General features: G+C 35.9%; 1 protein-coding gene across 1 annotated transcript in view; it reads left to right on the top strand.

Annotated features, from left to right (window-relative positions):
- Positions 1 to 18400, top strand: part of LOC129248739 (neuronal acetylcholine receptor subunit alpha-7) — a 314041-nt gene that overhangs the window by 210662 nt on the left and 84979 nt on the right. The window contains exon 6 of the mRNA XM_054888356.1: positions 12976 to 13156. Coding sequence (XP_054744331.1) covers positions 12976 to 13156 — 181 coding nt within the window. The remainder of the gene's footprint in view (positions 1 to 12975; positions 13157 to 18400) is intronic.

Here is an 18400-nt window from a genome sequence, read left to right as displayed (position 1 = left end):
AGCGTCGAATTGGTTTGGTTTAAAAAATCAAAGTTCATCTTGGCATTTACAATTCTGGGGAGAGTAGGGATATGTCTCTCCCTAAATTGAATATTTCCTCACCTCTTGGCTTTTATGCGTCATTTCGATCTACGCTTTTTGGAAAAGCTGCCTAGCAAATTTTTTTTCGGAGCTAAGATTTTCCTAAAGAATATCATATGGAAGGCAAGAATTCATTGTTAGTTTTTTCCTCAGTCAGACATCCAAGGACTCTTCTACGAGCTTTCCAATTTTCTTTTAGCTTTCATGTACACATTTTTTTGATGACGCTTCCGGATTTGCTGAACTTAATCGCTCTTTGTATCCAATTCCTTGACTGAATTTTTCCACATTTGCCCCTTTTGTGTGGAATCCTCGTCCTGCCAGAATTTTATCGGAACTGAATTAGAAACTAAACTAACTTAGATCAGCTTGGGAACACATTAGTAGAACTTCAATACGCTGTAGTAAAAAATCCGGATAAGGCAGCAGGTGATCCCATTTCACCACACTTCCTCTTTCGTACTATAATTACTGTACCGCCGTAGCGAAGCGGGTATGTGCGTGACTACAATTTAGAGGTGCACAAATTCAAGTCTTCGTGTATGAAATTCCAAATGATAGAAAAAGTTTTTTCTAATAGCGATCTATCCTCGGCAGACAATCGCAAAAACTACCGAGTATATTTCGGCCATGAAAAGGCGCCTCATAAAAAGCCATCTGCCATTCAGAAACTGTGTAAAACTATGGGTCTCTCCATTTGTGGAAAGCATCGAGACGTATACCACAAGTAGGAGGAGAAGTTTGGACAAACACCCAAAACGGGTCTAAGAGTTCAAATTTAGTTCAATTTAAAAATTAGTTAAAATTGTTCAATTCCATTAGCACTCCTTTGTATCTTACTTTATTGCTTGTATTAACTATTGAAAGACGATCTGTTGAAGAGTTTTGAAATAAAAAGTTAAAGAACTTCGTATTTCTTCGTATTTATTGTTCCAAAGATTTAATTTACCCTATCTGTAAATCTTCCGATTTTGTTTTGGAAATTTTAGACTGCTGGCTACGTGATCCGAAAAGTACTCACTTTTTCTAGGTACTCAGCATAAAATCCGCGTCGACCTGATATTTTAAAGCCCCACTTTCTAATTTTATAGTCTATCCACTTTGATCTCTATAACACAAGTTTTATTTTTGAGTACGCGGTGTGTAATAATAGTACTGGAATAGTCCTAACAGTACTGCAGTAGATCTAAGTAAGTAGTAATACTGTGCCGATTCAGAAATCTGTTGCACTAGTTCAGGCTTGAAGGATACTCGTACTCGCATTACCAACAACTCTACTGCACTCGCATGCACATTCACATAAACATTACACACAACTGCACATCATCTTTTCGGCCCACTTGCGCGCTCTCATTTAATTTATGGCAAAACGATGCCAGCAGCAAAATGTTAGATACATCAATTACTTAACATGATTAGTGTATGGGGAGGTGTAATAACAGCCAACAATTACTAGTGTATCTACATATATATATATGTATGTAGCAACAACAAAAAGTGCAATAAAATGTAACAAACAATTCTCAAATGAATCATTGATTGCGACTTGTTGTTGGTAATGAATTGGAGTGAAAAGTTGAAATCGAATGCAAATGAAAATGCAACACTTCCATGTCAGAATGGCAATGAATCGTTGCGGAATAAATATGAATACTACCTCAATTGAATTGTTTCACAATAAATTATAAGCGATTTACCGCCTAATAAATGTAGTTTACATATATATATTCATATGTATGTGTTAGCATTTTCACGCTTATTATCAACAAAGCATATAGAGAATTTTTTTACACTAAAACTAGTTATAAATAAAACAACGTTGCCTATGTATGTGTGCATGCTGAACAGAGAAAGTGTCAAATTTTGCGCTAGATAAAGTCACAGCTTGACATTTGGTGTTGTAAGCTCATATGTCAAATCGCTGCCGTACGATTGCATCAATAACAACAAATCACTCTGAAGGGGTAGTGTAAATTGATGAGAGCGCAGTAGATCAATGCAGGATGGGCAGTGGAGAAGTAGATTGGAATTTAAAAGCGTTTTGTAATTTTTGATAAATGTCAATGCAGAAATGCACAGAGAGGATAGAGAGGAGTAAATGTGGGTATGTTAGTGGATACCCTCTTGTCACACGATTATTTATGGACCTTAATATGTCAGACGGCTTGTTAGCGCGCATCTGTAATATGCGGCTATTTATCTCAAAATATTGACTTTTGAGGGGGGCGGACATTGTGAAGAGGTTTACTACAATATTAAATTCCTAATTCGGTTGAGAGATGCAAACATATGCTAGACGAATGATATATTTGGGCAAAATCCGGAATATGCTATGGTGAATTGCATATTTGTAAGTATATGCAAGGAAATTTTAAGCATGGTGAAATAAGTAAAAAAAGGTGTGGCCAATATCAGACCGCAAACCGGCTCTCAGCGAATTTGAAAGAATCAGGTGATTGGCTGACGTAACCGGAGATGTGTTTAAATAAAAACTGAGCTTGTGTTGGAGATACACGAAAAAAACAAGGCAGGATCCGTCCATGTTACCTCGTTGCCGTCTGAACAATGACTGATTAGACGAGTGTGAAGCGAACGAGGCCCTGTGACGAGGCAGCCGAAGTTGTTCGCACAATTTTGTTTTTCACCATAGCTAATGGCCAAAACATGTAATCTGTCATCCTTGATTGTAAGCAAGACCTGCTTTACTGAGTGTGAAATTCAGCTACACTGTGCGACAAAGTGAAACGAAAAAAAAAACACAAGTATGCGATATAGCAATTAAAAATGAGGAAGAGCATATAGTTACTATTGCACCAAAATCTGTTGTTCCTAAGCGTCGAATTTTTTTTTACTGCATTGAAATTTTCCATATTTAGTCCCAAATCGATCTGAGTGATTTTGATTTCAGTAAGTATTTATAAACATACTTGGAGCACATTTTTGTGTAACATTTTAACCCAACAATTCTTATTCATGGTGGCCATTTCGACCCCTGTTTTTAAAAATCTGGAAAATATTATGTTTGCGGGTTAAAACATTTCACAAAAATATTCCCTAGAAAATTTCAGTAGAGATATTCTCAGACAACGTTAAAGATAATTGGACAAAAGTACACTATTAATATCTTTTGTAATTACTACACCACGATTTTGAATTTTTTGGCTGCCCCAGGGTATTATTAATGGAGTTTTGTATCAACTGCTTTCACATCTTGACAGTTTTAAATAAAGCAGTTTGCGCGAATGCTTTTGATTTGGTACAAATATAAGCAGTTTTAATAAAGCACAACCGAGCTCAGTTGCTTTCTTTGATGTTTTTTAGGATCTATAAATTTGTATGAGAAACTTTTTCATATCAGAAACGTACTCAAAAACTTCGCATAGTCCGCCACGGGGTAGGCGCATAAAAGAATATGGTATTCATAATTAATAATCGCAATAACGATTGAACTCAAAAGTTGCTGACTTAGCTTTTTTAATTTATTATTTATACATATTTATTTAAATCTCGAACATTAGCGCACCATCTATTTTCCCAATCCGGATTTTATTCTTGTAGACCCTGGTTAAGTTAGGTTAACCCGGCTGGCATTAAGCCACGCATAGACCATTTGGTCCCCAGCGATACCAGATGGAGACTGACCTTTATTAAGACCTAAAGTAGACTTCACGTAGGATGTCAACGCTTTTAGAAAAACTAAGCAGCGCAGGATAATCTATTTTGAGATATCCTCCAGGCCCTCAAGCTGTGGGGCTCCCAGGCATTTCGAGCGCGTTTTTGTTAATGCCGGACAAACACACAGAAGACTAAAAAGTCCGCTAAACTCTGCATAGAGTGCATCAGCAAACAGCTTCTGCTTTGACAAATGTATGTCAGGAAAAATGGCTGAATAGTGGCTTTGGGCAATGAGCTTGAAGCCCTGTGCTGCACAAGAATTTCCAATAAAAAAGACTTAGTCTTAAAGACAAAAAAGTGAAATATCTGTTTAACCAAGAAGAAAGATGGCTCAAATTGATATGCTTAAAAAGGTTTAAAACAACAAGCGCTAGAGTCTTCTTCATCTATCGTGGCGATCATATGGATCCATTCCAGATGGTTTGCAGATGAGAAAAGTTTGACATTTGACATTTGGCAAGACTGCAGGTGGGTTTACTACTGATAATTGCCGATGGCAAGTTTGGATTTTTTATTTAATTTTTTCATGGTTTTGTCTGCAGTCTACTGAAATTGTTTAGCTTCCACAGGGAGGAGTGCCCATAAGAAGAGGAGACCGAGAAGAAAAACCGATATCTATTTTGTTGAAACATTTTCTCAGTCTTCAATTCAGGACCGCTTTACGATAGGGCACGGAAGCTACATGGGAGCGTTACTGAAATATAGAAGAAGGGCGAATTTTACCAAAAAGCTAATTAGTATTATTATTATTATGAGCGAATTCAGCACTGTGGCCTAAAAGATCTAATATGTCTCCTTCATAGATTCAGAGTGTTCCTCGGAGCCCAACTTCTGCAATAAATTTTAGTATTTATCCCATTTTATTGAATTTCATTTTCTCTTCTGATGAAATATGTTTGTCCAAGTGTCGTTTTTGCTGGGAGTTTGCACAGTCCAATACTCGTGCTTAACTTTGGGATAGTCCCATGGACTTTTGAAGCATCACTGAAGCCCAGTTGCCTTGCGCTTTTCATCCGTTAGTCTGTTACAATACGGGCCGTAGTTTCTGCTCTCCTCTTAAGAGTTAGTACCTGGTGATACAGGAGGTGTAGCTCCACTAGCCAGTGGACCTGCCTGCTTTATTGTTTTTCCTATACTTGTTTAATCCTAAATAGAATCCCAGGGGTGCTGAGGAAAGAATATCCACCGCATAAGGTCTATAGCCCCCAGTAACACAGTAAGCCCACAGTTACACTCTGAGTTGGGCAGATATCATTGAAGTGCAACGCTAAAATGACGTATGTTACGCCCGATTGCAAACAAGTCCAAGTCCTTCTATCCCGTATTGGGGGGTGCCATGCTTAGTGACCATCCCATCCAATCATGTACTCATATCAGTTTGACATCTCTATGCTGGCCACTCCAGCATGGGTAGTCCCGATGGTACTCCTACGAACACCGAAGGTTCAGCCCAGCCTTTCATAGATGTATGCAAGCCCAACCACCAACTGTCAGGGTTTAGGTACCATGGCAGCTCACGAAGCTGAGAGAATGATTTTTTGCTAATATCAGGCCGCCTCCCCAGGCAGTGGCAAACCTATTAGTTTATTTCTGCCATGAAAAGGCTTCTCATGAAATACCATCTGCCGTTCGGAAGGGGTAGGCATCTCCATTTATGGAACAACATCAAAACGCACACCACCAAAATTGGTTTCTAAATTTTCTCTATTCTAAATCCAGAAATGTTGCATATTTACGAAATTGTTGAAATAGAGGATCAGGAACAATGTAAAGAATGTACGACGAAGGTGATGGGCGTAAAAATATTTTTGGTGGAATGTCAAAATCTATGTACTGAACACAAACCATTTGTCAAATTCAAAGTTATGTCGAGAAGTGAGCCTTTGAAAATAGCCTACACAATTCTAAAAATGTATTTATATACTTCTTAATCAGACACCCAAGGGACTGAAAAACTTGTGGGAGGTGTCCACTTATGAGAAAAGTGTAAAAAAAATTAGTATGTTTAGTATGTATTAGTAGTTAGTTATGGGACGGTTGTCCACTCAAGAGAAAAAAGTCTTAAGAAATTGTTGAGCATTTGTGGTACGCACTGAAAAAAGTGTCCGCTTATGGGAGGAGCCCGTATATGTCCCTATTGCATCACCGCTTGAAATGCATGATGTACTCAAAATACCTTGCGTCCATAATACCTTGCATAGGCAAGATTTTTACTATTTGTTCTATTGAAAAAGAATGTTAGAGGATTACCAAATTATTTATTTCGCGCAAACTTTAACAAAAAAAAATTAATTTATTCCGGATTATTCCGTTCTTGGTGATAAGAGAGAGTTTTTGTTCGCGGATTATTCCGTAGAATGATGCAACAGGGTTAAGAGAGGTGTCCACCTAAGACAGGTGTCCATTAGAAGAGAGTACTTAAACATGCGAGTATATGGTATGCCAAGTGTATGCGTATGAAACCGCAATTGCTTCAAATGTACCTAAGAAAACTTAGAGCAACCCTGCGTTCCGTATCAATGAAAGAAAGTCATAATCAATTTTCACATACTTCGAATATCTGAAATCCGTTACAATGCAATTGATATATAATGCATGCAGTTACTTAAATAAGTTGTCAAACCAAAAACAAAACAAAAGTAAAAAACTCTCCAAGTAACCTACTCAAGTCTACGGCAAGATGGTCATGCAAAAAAGTCAAGCAGCTGGCAGCTGGCGACGGGTAATTGAAACTGTTGAAGCGATTTATGAAGCTTAATAATTGACGTCTCCTGCCTTGGGAAGCCCTAGAAGAACACACTCATACACGCAATGCAAGTCAATTCAAAGCAATCAAAGCATGCTCGTCCAGCGGCATTGGCAGAAATAAATTGGCTACTCGCCAGTTTGGACACAACCATTTCCATTCCACTGTCACACGAACATGGTCAATTTCCACTTACTGGTTTACATTTCTTGGCCAGTTAACTAGCCATAAACTGTATGCATAGTATATACATGTGTATGTGTGTATGTATATGAAAATACATATATATGCATGCATGAGTATTGGCTGAGTTGTAGCTTGATGGTCGTGTTCAACCAGCCATGTTATGGCATAGTGATTTATTTGATTTACGGGCGCAAATGTAAGTCCGCAACTGAAAAGTGAGATTATTGAAAGAAATTATTAATGATAAAGTGCTTTGGTGAAGGCGCAGAGCTTCAATCGCCTGCCAGTAAAAACAAAGCATCGTGCATCCTACAAAGAGCATAAAACTTGGCTTAGCGGCAAAAAATATGTGTACGTATGTGTGTGTGTGTACGAAGGCAGAAATCTCAATCGAAAGTTACAAAAACGCTAAATGCCAACATATCACAGTCAATTAAATTATTATGGAGATTAAGTGGTGTTTATAAAAGTGCTGCCATCCACATTTTCACCCTTCTCTCCCTTTACTTATGTTGGTGAAAATATTTTGAAATAAAATACAAACAAAACAATCTGAATCCTTTATGGATTACTGCTGGATTTTTAAAATTATATGTTTCCATGTGTTGGCATTTCATGGCTGCCACTCGCGTTATACTTAAAATGGCGGGGGGGAATAGAAAATCACAAATCATAGCTGCGCAACTTAAGAACTCGGAAATTAAAAGTTTATTATTGAATTGAGAACTTCGACCGCAACATTATTCAATTATGTAATAATGAGGTCGTGTTGAAGGCAGCAACAGGCGATTGTAAAACTAATCATCTCGACATACCTACAAACTATTTTAATTATATTAGGCGTAAGGAACTTCACATTAAGTAGATTTAATTAATTTGTCTCCAATGTAATTATGCAAATTTCCAAACCACAAATACAACTCAGGCGACGTTGCTTATAATGATAATATATAATAAGCTACGAAGGTTTTTGTATTAATATATATTACAAGGTGGCGCAAAGTTTACCAATTAATGAATTTTGGTTTTGCATAACTTTTATATTAAATAAACTATATTTAATGAATTCGCGGCCGCCGTAGCCGTAGTTGGTGCGTGACTACCATTCGGAATTCAGAGAGAGCGTAGGTTCGGATCTCGTTGAAAGATCAAAGTGAAGAAAAAGTTTTTTTCTAATAGCGGTCGCCCCTCGGCAGGCAATGGCAAACCTCCGAGTGTATTTCTGCCTTGGAAAAGCTCCTCATAAAAAATATCTGCCGTTCGATGTCGGCTTGAAACTGCAGGTCCCTCCATTTGTGGAACAACATTAAGACGCACGCCACAAAAAGAGGAGGAGTTCGGCCAACACCAAAAAAAGGGTGCACGCGCCAATTATATATATATATATATATATTCTGAAGGTTACTTTGAAGCCGTGGTCAGGTTGCGATTCGTCTCAAAGCCATAGTCAAGGCAAAAGGTGGCCATATCGAGCAAAAGTAAATTGATTCTTAATTTTATATTATTTTCACAAATTGTTTAGTTTGAATTGAATAAAAGTAATTTTCAAACTAAATGTATAGCCTTTTTAATTGGTAACACTTCGAGTGCCGGTCCCTGTAATTTCATGGAATTTTATAGCTGTATCTTATAGTCACGTAAGCCAGGATTCTTACGTAAAATTTTCGAAGTTGAGAACGACGACGAATCAGCCTTTCGGTGCCTTCTTCAACACTTCGTTCTATGAACGTCGCTAAGAAACTTATTTTTTTTCAAAGTAAGTTCCCACAATTTGAAAGCCTTGTTCTTGCGTTAAACAATTCATGATGAATTGCCAAACTTTACTGAGCAGAAGTGTGAACACAGTTTGCCATTCTCAGCTGCCAACCCATAGTTTTCGATATCAATAGTTCTCATGCAGCTTAAAAAAACTGAGTCGGTCGTCAATTATAACACCCAGATATTTTAGTTGACGTGACGATTTAAATCCATGTTTGCCTATACTAAATAGCCTCTTTCTCTGGTTTCTTAATGGCACGCGATGAGAACCGCTTCCGTTTTCTCTACTGCAAGGGAGAAAACTACGCCAACCAGCCAGTTTTTTGCGGTTGCAAAACAGTTTTTACTGTAGAAGTTTTCCTTTTTTCTGTTATATGTGCACAATATGTAGAAAAATATATTTGTTTTACATACACCCCTGACTGGGGGTCGAAGTAGTTCTGGCAACTAATACCAGTTCATGAACTAGAATGTGTGCTGAGGTAAACACATGCATATGTATGTAGTTCAATATTAAAGTAACCACTTTGGTAATCGAGTTGTGCTCTTCGCTTAATATAATATTTTGACACAAGCAACACATCATATTTACATTTCATTAAGTATTTAGCAGAAATGTACTAATTAAAGCCCTGCTTATACAAGAACCAATACATAAACACATGAAAAATCAAATACACACATTGTATGTTAATATACCATATATGTATGTCTAAGTATATTTATCCTTACGTAGCAGTTGCTTTGCTCAATGAATTCCTTTTTTCTCTTTTGTGTATCGATGACACCTCATCTTTTATGAAACTTGAATTTACAGTATCTTTTGAGTATTCAGTGCATTACTATTTTCGATTCATTCAGCTGGGTAGCCACTAGTCTTCAACGATGTAAGTGATTTCGTTTAATTCGAACCTCAACTAACGGAATCCACTACTGTCGTAGATACAATTTTTTTCAACCACTTTAAAGGTTTTGCATCGCAGCTACTTTCGTTTTAGTCTTCTCATGCCGCCAGATTGTTCAATAAGTTTTTCGGATGAATAGTCTCCCTGAATATCAATAAACTTTAGGTTAGGTTAAATGGCTGCCCTAACTAAGGGCTCACTTGGACAAATATTAAAATTTCGTCCATTGTGGTGCCATACATAGGAGAGGAGAAAGGTGAAGGGAAGGAAGAAGGAGCCTTGGGATTGGAGACGATGATGACCATACATTTTACGACGACGCCAACGGTGGCTGATTTGCGTTCGTAGTTAGCCGCAACAAGCTACTGATGAACTTCACCAAATTTATGGTATTTACACCGGCTATATCCGCAGGCTTAGCGAAAAAGTGAGAGCCCAGATGTCTAAGTCTTTGCCAGACAGTTTCTGCAGAACGGACTTGAGGCAATCCCAAGTCTCACGGCATGAACACCTAACGGACAATGTCCGGTAAGGATGCCCACCAAATTCGAGAGCTGGAGCTTTGTTAGCCTTAGGAGTTCCCTTGAGCGTCCCCAATCTACCCGTGGCCGGAATAATCTCGCGACATTGCACGTTTGCGCACTAGCCCAGCGCTCGCTGAGTTGACTCGAGGCCCATCTTTCCAGGAGCAAACCACAGGTTCTCAGGGGAACCCCAATTTTCTCATTTCGCGACGAAACCATCTCCAAAGTTCCCTGTCTAGCCAGCTCATCAGCCCAGCAGTTTCCCTGTATGCCGCTGTGACCGGGAACCCGAATGAGCCTGATGACGAAGTATTCGGATGCAATCGAGAGAGAAGCCAGACATTCTCCGACCAATCTCGAACCCACAAACAGCGAGCCCAAGGCCCTAATTGCCGATTGGCTATCGGAGTAAATATTTACTTCCTTAACGGTAATTACCGAAGTAAGCAACCAGTTCACCGCTTCCTTAATTGCGAATACCCCCGCTTGGAAAACACCACAGTGGTCCAGGAGCCTAAATTTAAGTTTGATGGGAGGCTCCTTACAGAATACTCCCCCACCAACCCTTCCGTCCAATTTCGAGCCATCCGTGAACATGTTTGCCATGCCTTGCCGCCAAATGTTACACCCCGCCCACTCATCCCTTGAGAGAATGTGAGTAGAAAAAGGTCCGCTCAGATCTAGCGTGGGTGTACAGTGATCCAGCACTATGGGGATGAACTCAAAATTTTCAAGAATGCTAGAGTGTCCGTAACTTAAGTCTAGCCTATGGCCCGAACACCTTAGTCTGATTGCGACTCGTGCGGCGGTAGTTTTTCCTACAATGTCCACGGGGAGTAGGAGTGGTACGCAGCGCCCCACTGATACCAATGAGGGCAGACCTTTGTACCCTGAATAAACTTGTTGCAATGAGATTCCAATTTATGATTCCCATCGCTGAAGTGAGAATCTGGAAGGCCTTTTGATGAAAACTGCTTTCCACGCATGAATTTTTTTTGGGGTTTGGAAACTAGCGGTCTGGGAGCTAGATGCGAAATCTGGTGAATTTAGTGGATGCTCCAATAATTCGAACTTTAATTCATGGATTTTAGCCATTGTCGAAATGCTGTTGTGACACGGTGCATTGTCCTGATAAAAAATATTTTTTTTCTTTTGCAAACTGGGTATTTTTTCTCGAATTGTTTCCTTCAGCTGATATTAAAGGTTACAATAATATTTTAGCTTTTATTTTTTTACCAGTTTGCAAGTAATCGAAAACCAAATACCAAAACCTTTTGTATCCTAAAAAACTGACGTTAACAACTTCTTGGCCGATTTCTGGAAGCGAGCTCGTTTCGGAGCCAGAGAACCAGGCTCACACCACTCTTTAGACTCTTGTTTTGATTTAGGATTATGGTGGTAGACCCAAGTCTCTTCCATAGTAATGAATTGGCACACGAAATTCACTCTATCCTTTCGAAAACACTTTAAATGTTGCTAAGAAAATCGCATTCGAAAGTGTTTTTGTTCCATTGTGCACAAACAGCTTTCTGAAACTCAATACTTTAGTCAAAATAATGTTTACACTGCCCAATGAGATGCCTAGGGCTTCTCCTAAATTTCTTACTCAAAGATTTTCCACTGCAATACCCTGTATTTTTTCTACGATTTTTAGTTTTATTACTGTTTTTAAACGTCCTTGAGGTGGGTCGTCTTCAAGGCTTGTACGGCCACGTATAAATTCAGCAATCCTTTTTTTTACTACACTAATTGAAGGGTTAAAGTCCTACACACTTTCAACATTCGTTCATAAACTTTCTTTGCTTTTAAACCTTCCAATAATTGGTTCATATAAAGCTCAACCTAAAATCTTGCATCTGAGTCACATTTTCACTATGCCACAAGTCACATTTCCGCACAAAGTCTCATTGCATAATTTGTGGTGCTACATAAAAGCGCGAAAATAAATTGAGAACGACAATAAGAAGATTTTTACTGCCAGTCGCTAAATACCATATAACCAAATACCTGCTTTGACTAACTTAATTGCGACAGTTATTCGGCTAACAGACAATATCAAGGTGTTCGTGAACCCTAACAGCGGATAGTTGCCATTATTTCACAGCTGCGCAGCGCTCTCGAGTTGTAATACTTCTATTCCAACACAAAAAAAATTTGTGCACAAAAGTTTAAACGATTTTGCTTCCATGCAGCTGTAAAAAATAAAATCGGCTGACGTTTAACGAAATATTGGAAAAAGGATTCGATTTTATAACGGTACATTTATGTGTATGTGTTTAACCAAAAAGTAACTTTAAGTATTTTTATGTGTTATATGTATTTGTGTATATGTTTCTATGTAATCGGCATATATGACGGTATTTTTTAGCCAGATACATTATTTTATACGCCTCTAAGTATGCAATTGCTATCACTATGACTAGAAGAACAATATCCGTTTATCATAGTTTATCTCACACACACACGCATACACACATAGGGACAACAGTCATATATATATAAGCGCATATTTATACACACCCCATTTAAATGTTAATTTGTTCTGTATATAATGAAAATGTTCACCCTAGCAAAAATATGTACGATATCCGCTTATCCCATACATACTCTACATATGCCCACTACCAATATTTTACGTACATATGTAAATACATATAAGTATATGAACACTTTCGCCAAAAAACAGAAATAATCATTCGCAAACCCCCTTACTTTTCCTCCTTCACACAGAGTATCACAAAGTTGGTTCACAAAACTTGATCAGAATTAATAGCGCGAATAATTTGGTTACCAGCAAAGTATGTATATAAAAACATAATTTTTTTTAAGTAAAGTAAATATAAACGTAGCACAACCAGTGAAGGGACTTAAGCCTAGCAAAGACAGGCGTAATGCGTAAAAATATTTAAGCTTTAGCATTTGATTAGTAAACACAAGCAAGTAGCGAGCAAATGAAAACTCAAAATAAAAAGTACAAAGTAAACAAAATAAACAATAAAAAATTAAAAATTAAAAATCACAAAAAAAAAAACAGTATCGAGCTACAAAACGTATAAAAGAGAATTAAATTCTATGATACGCTATGATTATAATTATATAGCGCGGATGAGGGATTCGATGGCACGTATCACACCAACATTGTGGTCAAACATAACGGCAGTTGTCTGTACGTGCCCCCTGGTATCTTCAAGAGCACATGCAAGATAGACATCACGTGGTTCCCATTTGATGACCAACACTGCGAAATGAAATTCGGTAGTTGGACTTACGATGGAAATCAGGTAAAGTGTTATTGTACAACACATACATGCATACAAACATAACAGTACATATAATGCAGAATCACGCAAACTTAACACCGCATATATACACACATACGAACACACATGTATACATTTACATATCAGCAAACGCATTGAATTTCTCCTCCCTCTTCTGCTCTCATGTGCGCATAACCGTACATACAACGTGCTCGCACGAACATTTTTTATTTTCTCCATTCACGGCCGATTTAAACTTTCATTTACCTGATTTTGAAAACAAAATAAACTTTAAGTTTTTTTTATTTCATATTTTGCATAGAACTTTATTTCACTTCAAGAATTTTATGCAGCCTACAAACCTTGCTCTGATGAAAATAAATTGCAAATACTTTAAAAACGACGCAAAGCAAGATCTGCCTTTAAAACGTTGAGGTTTCAGGTTATAGCAATTGAAGTCTTCGAATAAAAAATAAATACTTAAAATATTTTTTTATTAAAGCAATTCAAATCTGAAAATATATAGAAAATGGTATTTCTGCCAATAATGAAGTAATTTAGGGCAATTAAACAAGTAAAAAGCATGAATAGTTCCCGTTGAGCTTCTGAGACTTAAAAGCTGATAGTTTAGACAAAACTTAGAGAAAATATTTATGAAAATATATAATTTTATAGGTGTAAAAAGAACGGGGGCATATATACACTTCCCTTAAGAAAATGGAAATTTTGTCTAAAACAATTATATTTTCAACCTAAGAAGTTAACTATTTCTTCTTTCCTATTTGATAAGCTGGTTTTAAAATTTAGTGAACCATTTCGGAGCCGCCCCTTAGCCTTAAAGTATTGTCATGCATAGGATACAACTTTAGCTGCATTTACTGGCAGCACCCTTTTCAATGCACATTTGTTAATAATTTAATAATTTTAGATTCCATATTTCGAAGCAATGAAAAAATTATATTCTTACAATAGGAATTGTACAAAAGGAGTAGAAAATAATAACCGATTTTTTACAATTTCGACTGCCGCCTACCACTTAATTCAAGAAATTTCCAGCCGTTCAGCTTCAGGCATATACGTTTTGAGTCCTTATTCCTGTTTAGATAACCAAATGAGATGTTTAATAGTTCCTTGGTACCTAATGAAAATAATACAAATATTATAAAATAGTTGAAAATTTGCGAAAGTATGCTTTATAATAGAGGGTGGCGCAAAATTAATCAGTAATCAATTGTATTTTAGAATCACTTTTTACTAAAAAACATTATTTTGATTAATGAAAATCTTTATTTTGAGCTTGACTGTGTACACAGTTATCTGGATCATAAGTGGCAAATATGATTAACGTACGACCCCATTTTTAAAAATTGTAAATCTTCCGATAGGGTGATTCAATTTGTGTCACCTTGTGCTTAGACTCCTTTTCGAGTATTATGATAGAAAAGATTATTCTAATAGATTAGTTTAATGAAATCTGTAAAATTTCTCATTCTTCATAGTTTTTTAAAGTGATTTTCAAATCACACATTTTCAATTTACTAGTAATTGAATTTCTGTATTCTTCATTCATCAATATTAAAAGAAAAGCAATATTTTTGTATTTATTTTTTCATGCGTGATATAAAATCTCTTGCACGGCTAAAAATTCCAATACCAAATTTTCAGATCTGAGTTAATTGATTTTTGAGTAAATCAACCTTCTTCCTTCTACCATGAAAACAGACCTTTTTTCGATGCTAAAAAAGTTTAGATCGATCACTCCAATCACTCAGTAAAAACAATTGTAGATATATAGTATCTTATGAATCAAACCAATGCAAGCTTCTCACCGACTCACACACATGTAGCTGTACTCTCTTGGTTTAGCAATCGGCAAAAACGATTGCAGATATAGTATGCAAGGACAAGTAGGCTATGCTTATGAAGCAATCCAATGCAGGCCTCTCACTGACTAACCCTCACGTAGCTGTATGCTTTTGTTTTATAAATCGCGTGAGAGATCATAAACGTCAGCCACGTATTGAATGAGTGTAGTAAAGATTTCTTAGCGATGGCAGAGGAGTCAGATACAACAGGCGAGTATAATAGCAAAAGTATATACATACATATGTAGTAGTAAAAGTGATGGAATAAGGATTAAAATAATGGCATAGATACCGAAATGGTTCATTTAATACATAATTTATTTTACACAGTTCCAAAACAGAGACCTTGAGTGCCTTAATATTCCAGAGAGAACAATAAAATTGCTAAAGGGGAAATTAAATTGATAAAAAGGAAAATTTAAATTTATAGCTCTTAGGTTGCGTTATATTGTTGAGGAAGTCCCTTACCGCAGTAATATGTTCCTTGCGTACTGTAATAGAGAAAGTGATCGCAAATATTTACAAATAAAAAGTAAAAACTGTGATTGAATAGATATAAACTTAATACGGCAATTTGCAGACTATCGGACTGTATTCTAGCATCTGTCTTACTAATGTTGTAAAAAGTGGGCACTAAACTCTTCTGATCAGCGCTTTACAAACTCAAGAGCACTACTAGCTTTATTGGCTTCAAGTAAACTACCTGCAAAATGTTTTCAATAAATCTTTTATTTTTTTTTTTGCAGCAAATTTGTATTTATTTCACTAAATTTTAATACGCGTCAAAAAGCTGACGCGAACAGTATTGGGCTACTTGAGGACACCAAAACTTTTAATTTTGGCTGTTTATATAATACAAGGTGGTGCAAAATTACACACACAATTTTTTTTTTTTTTTTTTTTTTTGAAAAGCTTGTTTACTGAAAAAAAAGTGGTTAAGTAATGAAAATTTTAATTTTTTATCCTTGCCCACACCATTGCTTGTCTGCTTATATACAGCAGCTGCCGAGTTCAGAAGTAACAAATATGCTTGACGTTCAGCGCCATTTACAAAAATTATAAAACTTTCGTTGGGGTGAATAATTTTGTGCCACTTTGCAAAAATCAGTTAGAATTTCCAAAAATTTCTTAATTATTTTCGGAATCACAGTAAAAAATTAATTAAATGACACTTTCTGTCCCATCTTGTTTTAGAAGACTAAAATTTCTGTGTTCCATAAAAATCATCTTCATTCACAACCTAAAACATGCTTTTTTTTAATCGAATAAATATAAAGTTAAATAGCCTAACGACAAAAAAATATCGCTAAAATATTAAAAACTTCACTCTCACGATCATTGGAAGTAAAATCATTAGAAATAAAAAAACTGTTTTTATAAAAAAAGATAAAACAATTTTAAATATTATTTTAAATTTTTATTTTTGAAAATAATTTTGTTAATATTATTTTTAAAATAATGGTTTAATATTTTGCGTTTAAAAAATGGTATTCAGTAAAATATTATTATTTTCTATTCGCCATTAAATGAAAAAAGATGTAGTTCAAATAAATAATAAAAAAAAAATTAATTTTTGTTAAAACAAATCAAGATGCTCATGCTAAATACATCTTTAATTTAAGTATTTTATTTTATTTTATTTTTTTTTTGTAACAATACATTTGCAAGAAAAGTTGTATTGATTTTTTACTACTTTGTGTAAGACTTTCGTACTATTAATTCTACATACCTACCATTACTATGAATTCCCCTGTATGTACTTTCGTATTTATCGCCGACATACCCAAGTACTTGCTACCACTAAATACCCAGTACTCAGTATGTAGTACTAACGCTTAATTTTTCGACCACTACCATTTTTGTATTTGAGCTGCTGCTGCCACCTGCTGCTACAACTTCCACAAAAATACAGATTTAATATTTTTTGTAATTTTACTGCGCTTCTTTTACTATCCCCTCTCTGATTATTATCCACTACTATTTTAGCCAATAAACTCTACAATTAATATATTTAATTTTTTTTTCAAATATACTGCAAACAAACTTGAAACTTGAAAACAGTTCACTGCGTTTTTGTGAATTGCAAAACCAAAACACAAACAAATAAACAAGAAAAAAAAAAAAACAAAGAAATCGGCCAACTGCTTAAAAATACAAGGTGTTGACTCAAAACTGCCAAGCTCTCGGCTTAGTAGTTTTCCGTTGACACCCACTGTACAAGAAAAAACAACACGAATGCAAGTTAGGCAGCCGCTAATTGGAATCATGTGTGAAATGCCAATTTTTTCGAAAAACAAAAATATTTTAGAATATGTTATAAAGAAAAAGTGATAAAATTATAAAAACAAATTCGAAAAAATTACGATTTCAACTATTTTGCATGGAGAGAAGGAAATAAACAAAAATTAACTAAGCCACGCCCAAATTTTTTTACAACATAAAAGAAGAAAAAGAATATTTAAGCGTGTAAAAAATTTGGACGTAAGTAACGACTCTTAATGAAAGACAAACAAATTTGTTTACTGGCTCCCACAGGAGACTAAAGCAGGGGAGAGCCAAGGCGAAGGAGAATAAGCATCAAATCTCTCAAATTCACTACCATGGCGCGCTCCCTCGCTTTTTTCCCACATGTCATTGTTGCGGGGACAGCAAATATAGCACTAAACAAAAGCACCCTGTGCAGACATAAGAAAAATATAAAGAATGCAAGCACTTTGAAGCACACACAAAAATGATGATTCCCCACCTGTAAATACCTACACCAACATTAGAATTTGTAAGAAAATTTGACAGCTGGATTGAGAGTTGTGTCAATTTGTTGAGGAAAAATCGTAACAAAATGTTTTTGGTATTGGAAGTGAAATATTTTAATTTGAAAACTTGTACTACTGCAAAACGTTTCTGGTAATAAAAAATTAATTAATTTGAAAATTTGTATTACTAAGCAAATTATTTTAAACTTCTCACATTTTGCGATGTGCCAACAACTTAGCCCTACTCAACTTTCAATAACAGCTGTCACTTTTGCGCACACTATTTTACTAAAAATAATATTTCTTTCACTCTCGTTTCGCTAACTTCTTCACAAAAAATTTTTATACCTCTTTAATACTCGCATACACACACATACACGTGCTCCTCATATAAGACATACATACATACAACATAAGTGTCGTTCTCTTCAATGTTGTCTTGGTTCTTTTTTACAATTTCTCTTTGTAAAAATTAACTACTTTACAATATTTTGAATTAAAAGAAAATATTAATGCCAATATTTTTAAATTATCTCTTTCCCCACTTTGCCCTAACCGGAAAACAACAACACGAAAACTCGTCAAAACACACAAACACTAAACGCCTTTTCAATCCGTTACAAATGCAACCCTGTCTCCAACCCTTC

This window comes from Anastrepha obliqua, chromosome 5 (assembly GCF_027943255.1).
Source record: "Anastrepha obliqua isolate idAnaObli1 chromosome 5, idAnaObli1_1.0, whole genome shotgun sequence".
NCBI lineage: Eukaryota > Metazoa > Arthropoda > Insecta > Diptera > Tephritidae > Anastrepha > Anastrepha obliqua.
The sequence above is the reverse complement of the archived record's forward strand: the minus strand, read 5'-3'. Positions and strand labels throughout refer to the sequence as shown.